At 48.0% G+C, this 5,388-nt stretch overlaps 1 protein-coding gene across 1 annotated transcript; it reads left to right on the top strand.

Annotated features, from left to right (window-relative positions):
- The first annotated feature begins 2,396 nt into the window (after positions 1-2,396).
- LOC136498324 (uncharacterized mitochondrial protein AtMg00810-like) lies at positions 2,397-3,877 on the top strand. Its single transcript, XM_066494273.1, has 2 exons — positions 2,397-2,713; positions 2,953-3,877. The coding sequence occupies exons 1-2, from the start codon at positions 2,397-2,399 to the stop codon at positions 3,875-3,877; spliced, it is 1,242 nt and encodes a 413-aa protein (XP_066350370.1).
- Positions 3,878-5,388: the final 1,511 nt, after the last annotated feature.

Genomic DNA, 5,388 nt, shown 5'->3' with positions numbered 1-5,388 from the left:
GCAAGAACCGACCCACAAGTGAGGTAACTCAATGACACGAGCAATTTACTAGAGTTACCTTTCGGCGCTCTGCCGGGGAAGGTACAACTCCCCTCACAATCACCGGAGACGGCCACGAACAATCACCAACTCGTGCCGATCCTCCACCGCTGCTCCAACCGTCTAGGTGGTGGCAACCACCAAGAGTAACAAGCGAAATCCACAGCGCAACACGAATACCAAGTGCCTCTAGATGCAATCACTCAAGCAATGCACTTGGATTCTCTCCCAATCTCACAAAGATGATGAATCAAGGATGGAGATGAGTGGGAGGACTTTGGCTAAGCTCACAAGGTTGTTATGTCAATGAAAATGTGCAAGTTGGCTCCCTTGAGCCGGCCATGGGGCTATAAATAGAGCCCCCATCAAATAGAGCCGTTATACCCCTTCACTAGGCAAAACGCGCTCTGACCGGATGCTCCGGTCATACTGACCGGACGCTAGCCCTCAGCGTCCGGTCGCCCGATGGACGCCACGACAAGTACTCCGGCAACGAGCAAGTGCATGCGGTAAATGGAACAGGTATGGAGATTGGTTTTGTTGGTCATAGCATTTTGCATTCCCCATGTACCCATATTCATCTTAATAATGTGCTCCATGTTCCACAAGCAAGTAAAAGTCTTATCTCTGTAAATCGTTTAGCTCATGACAATAATGCTTTTCTGGAATTTCATCCAAATCAATTTTCCATCAAGGAACAGGGAACCAAGAGGACTCTCCTATGAGGCAGATGTGAAGGGGGCCTCTATCCCCTCAAGTCATCCTACAATAAGCAAGCGCTTGGTGCATCCAAGCTGTCGTCGTCATTATGGCATGCTAGGCTAGGGCATGCATCTCCTGCCGTGGTGTAGCAAGTTCTGAGCCGCCATAATCTTCCTTTTGTTAGAAACTCGAATAAAACTGAAATTTGTGATGCATGTCAGCGGGGCAAGAATCACCAGCTACCTTATCCTAAGTCAACTAGTGTTTATACTAGTCCCATGGATTTAGTCTTCTCTGATGTGTGGGGGCCGGCACCTACGTCGGTCAGCAAAAACAGCTATTATGTAAGCTTTATTAATGATTATTCAAAGTTTACTTGGATCTATCTATTACGCCATAAATCAGAAGTATTCTCTTGTTTTCGTGATTTTCAAAACCTTGTCGAGCGACAATTTGGTCGCAAGATCTTAAAGGTACAAACAGACTGGGGAGATGAATATCAAACCTTGAATTCCTTTTTTAGGCGCATAGGCATAGAACATCTTATTTCATGTCCCCATGCACATCAACAAAACGGCTCCGCTGAACACAAGCATAGGCACATTGTTGAGATAGGACTCTCTCTACTTGATCATGCTGCCATGCCATTAAAATTTTGGGATGAAGCGTTTCTTATAGCTGTATTTCTTATAAATCATCTCCCTTCCAAAGTCATCCACAGCGACACACCTTACGAGCGCCTCCATGGTCACAAACCCGACTACTCCTTCCTCAGAATCTTTGGTTGTGCCTGCTGGCCCAACCTTCGTCCATACAACACCACGAAATTGCAATTCCGCTCTAAACGGTGTGTCTTCCTTGGCTATAGCAATTCACGCAAGGGGTTTAAGTGTTTAGATCCCTCTGTAGGTCGTGTGTATATTTCTCGTGACATTGTGTTTGATGAGAATGTGCTTCCCGTCTCTGAACTCCATCCCAACGTCGGTGCACGGTTGCGAGCGGAAATTTCTCTTCTTCCTGAATCCCTCCTCAGTTCCACTTTTTTTGGGGATGCAAAATTGCATGATCGACATGTTACTAACTCCGTGCCTAATACTGTGTCAAGTTCTCCTGGTTGTCAGTTGGATGCAGGAACAAACTCGGTGAGAAACGGAACAAATCTAGCGTCGAACGGTGAAAAAACGGCGTCGCCCGCTCGTTCTCACATGTGTCTCCGCAACGGAGACCAGGCTGATGCGAGTGCAGGATCCGAAGCTGATCCTATCGCCGAATCCGCCTCGGGATCACTGGTTGATTCGCGCGCAGGCGTGTCGGCACCACCGATTGGGTCTTCAGCGGGATCGTCTGCGGCAACATCTAGCGCGCTGCCTCCCATCTCCGCTATGAGTCTGTCGATAGGTGCAGGACTGCAACTGCCGTCTGCTGCGGCTGTTGGCAATCTGCTGCCAATGGAGATCCTCCCCTCCGGATCTTCTGTGGATGTGGATCCTATTGCTCCTACTGCGCCACCTCACCCGGTCACAAGCCTCTCTCAAGGGATCAGTTAGCCCAAGCAGTACACCGATGGCACGGTGAGATGGTGCATGATGGCAGCTACGTCTAAGGAACCCTCCACTGTTAGTGAAGCTCTCCAAGATGAAAATTGGATTGCAGCCATGGACAGTGAGTACCAAGCACTTCGTCGCAACAAGACTTGGCATTTGGTTCATCCACCACACGGCAAAAATATAATTGACTACAAATGGGTCTATAAAGTGAAGCGACGAGCAGATGGATCCATTGATCGTTACAAGGCAAGACTTGTTGCTAAAGGTTACAAGCAGAGGTATGGAATTGATTATGAAGATACTTTTAGTCCCGTTGTCAAGGCGGCAACCATACGTCTTATTTTGTCCATAGCTGTTTCAAAGGGGTGGACTCTCAGGCAACTTGATGTTCAAAATGCATTTTGCATGGAGTTCTTGAAGAGGAAGTATACATGTGTCAACCCCCTAGATATGTTGACAAGGATCGACCGAGTTGGGTGTGTAAACTTGATAAAGCACTCTACGGTCTCAAACAAGCACCTCGCGCCTGGTATGCTCGGTTGTGTGGCAAGCTTAAAACTCTGGGATTTGTTCCATCCAAGGCAGATACGTCTTTGTTTTATTATCAGAAAGGTCGGCATACTATCTTTGTTTTGGTTTATGTTGATGACATAATTGTGGCTAGCTCGTCCAAAGATGCTACTGATGCTTTGCTCCGAGATTTGGAACGAGACTTTGCACTCAAGGATCTAGGTGATCTTCATTACTTCTTGGGCATCGAAGTTAAGAGATCAAGGGATGATCTCCTATTGTCTCAACAGCGCTATGCTACTGATGTTGTCAAGAGAGCTGGTATGGGCAAGTGCAAACCGATCAACACTCCTCTTGCTAGCTCTGAAAAGTTAAGTGGTACAGATGGTGTGAAGCTAGGCCCTGATGATGCGACAAGATTCAGGAGTGTAGTGGGGGCTTTGCAATACCTGACGCTGACCAGACCTGACATTTCTTTCTCGGTGAACAAAGTGTGCCAATTTTTGCATCAACCGACTACGGTGCACTGGAGCGCTGTTAAGCGCATTCTACGGTATGTCCAAGGGACTTTGAACTTGGGTCTTAAGGTTCGGCCTTCTCAGTCCATGATGGTGAGTGCCTTCAGTGATGTCGACTGGGCAGGATGCCCTGATGACCGACGTTCAACAGGCGGGTTTGCAGTTTTTCTCGGGTGCAATCTCGTCTCATGGTGTGCCAAGAAGCAGCCCACCATTTTTAAGTCCAGTACTGAAGCCGAATACAAAGCGTTAGCCAATGCCACTGCAGAGGTGACGTGGATTCAGAAGTTACTTGATGAACTTGGGGTTCAACATCCTCGTACAGCTCGGTTATGGTGTGATAATATTGGAGCTAAGTATTTATCTGCTAATCTAGTTTTTCATGCTCGCACTAAACATATTGAGATTGATTTTCATTTCGTCCGAGAAAGGGTTGCTCAGAAACTTTTAGAGATCCGTTTTATTAATTCTGCTGGTCAGCTAGCTGATGGTTTTACAAAGCCTCTTGTTGCAGCTAAAGTAGAAAAGTTCAGGAACAATCTCAACCTAGTGGCCAGTTGAGATTGAGTGGGGGTGTTAAAATGTATGTGTCTAGGTTCATTGTAACACGGTGCAATCCTCGGGTTGTTGAGTAGGCGCCGGTGGTTTTGCATGTGAGCATGCATAGATAGATATCTCAGGTATAGTTTGTTGTAATTCTACTGTGATATACAAGGCCACGCAGAGGACTTTTCCCTGCCTATATAACACGTAACCAAGAGCCCAAGAAGAGCATCTTGTTCCTTCATTTTTTACATGGTAAGGTGCAAGGTGGCCAGCTCATGGACGTTGTAATCGGAAAGCTTGTGCCCATCCACCAGCTGCCTATCGGCGAAAATAATGCGCTGCTGCTTAGCAGGAACGCCCACTAACTCCTCAAGCTTTGCCTTGGGGCTCTCGACCGTGTCAGAAGAGGACTCCACATTGATGACGACTGTTCTGCCATCGAGGTCCTCCACGCGAAGATCTGCATCTATACACAGCTTATGTACGTACAATAATGATTAATTAGTAGATAGATATGTAGTATATGACAAACTTGGTGAGTTGAAAGTGCAAATTAACATAAGAAAGACGACGTAAAATATCTGCTAAGTGGATTTATCAGGCCAAGAGAATGTAGATGTGTTTGCATGTGCATCGACTATCGATCGATCGATCGATTAGGTGTGTCGAAAAACAGAAGAAAAGGGTGCACGTTACCTACTACAACTCACTATGACTCTAAATCGATTGCTACAAGTCGTTATAGCGACTGATGATTGTTCGCTATAACGTTATAGGGACTGATATATAAGCCGCTATAAATCTATAGCAACCGACAGGGTTTATAGCGACAGATAGTTGGACGATAATATTTATACCGACCAATGATCTGTTACATGTTTTAGCGACCAATGGCTTGAGGATATCAAACTTTTTAGCAACCAATAATCAGTCGCTATGAACTGGCATAATTATATATAATATTAATTTCGTATTCACCAGATTTCAAACCTAATAAACATCCATAACATGTCACATCAACAGGAAGGGGAACCTACCAGTGGAGCTGAGTTTCGGGGCCGGATGCGTAGCCGCTAGGGGCTAGGGCCCGTGCCGCGGCCTAGGTGCGAGCTGTCACCTCGGGGCCGCGCCGCCACCTAGGGGTCATGCCGTCGCCTTGGGGCCGCATCGCCACCAAAGGTGTGTGTCGTCACCTCGACCCCGCGCTACCGCCCAGGGTGCACGCCACCGTCATGGGGCGGAGGCGCCGCCCAGGATGCTTACCAAGGCCTCGGGGCTGCGCCGTCACCTAGGGACAAGAGTCCTCAATAGGACGGAGTGCGCGCGCACGGAGAGATGTGCGGCGGCTGAGAATAGAGGAGGAAGGGAGCGGACAGGTCTATGGTTTGGGACGACCGCGAGCGGAGGCAAGAACGGCGGCCACGGCGGCAAGGACGGCAGCCATGGCCGGGATGGTGCCCCCGCTAGCTCGCGTCGGTGGTGACGAGGGCCCAAGATGAGCAGCGCTGGATCGATGCTAAGTCCGT

Source organism: Miscanthus floridulus, chromosome 12 (genome assembly GCF_019320115.1).
Source record: "Miscanthus floridulus cultivar M001 chromosome 12, ASM1932011v1, whole genome shotgun sequence".
Lineage (NCBI taxonomy): Eukaryota > Viridiplantae > Streptophyta > Magnoliopsida > Poales > Poaceae > Miscanthus > Miscanthus floridulus.
The sequence above is the reverse complement of the archived record's forward strand: the minus strand, read 5'-3'. Positions and strand labels throughout refer to the sequence as shown.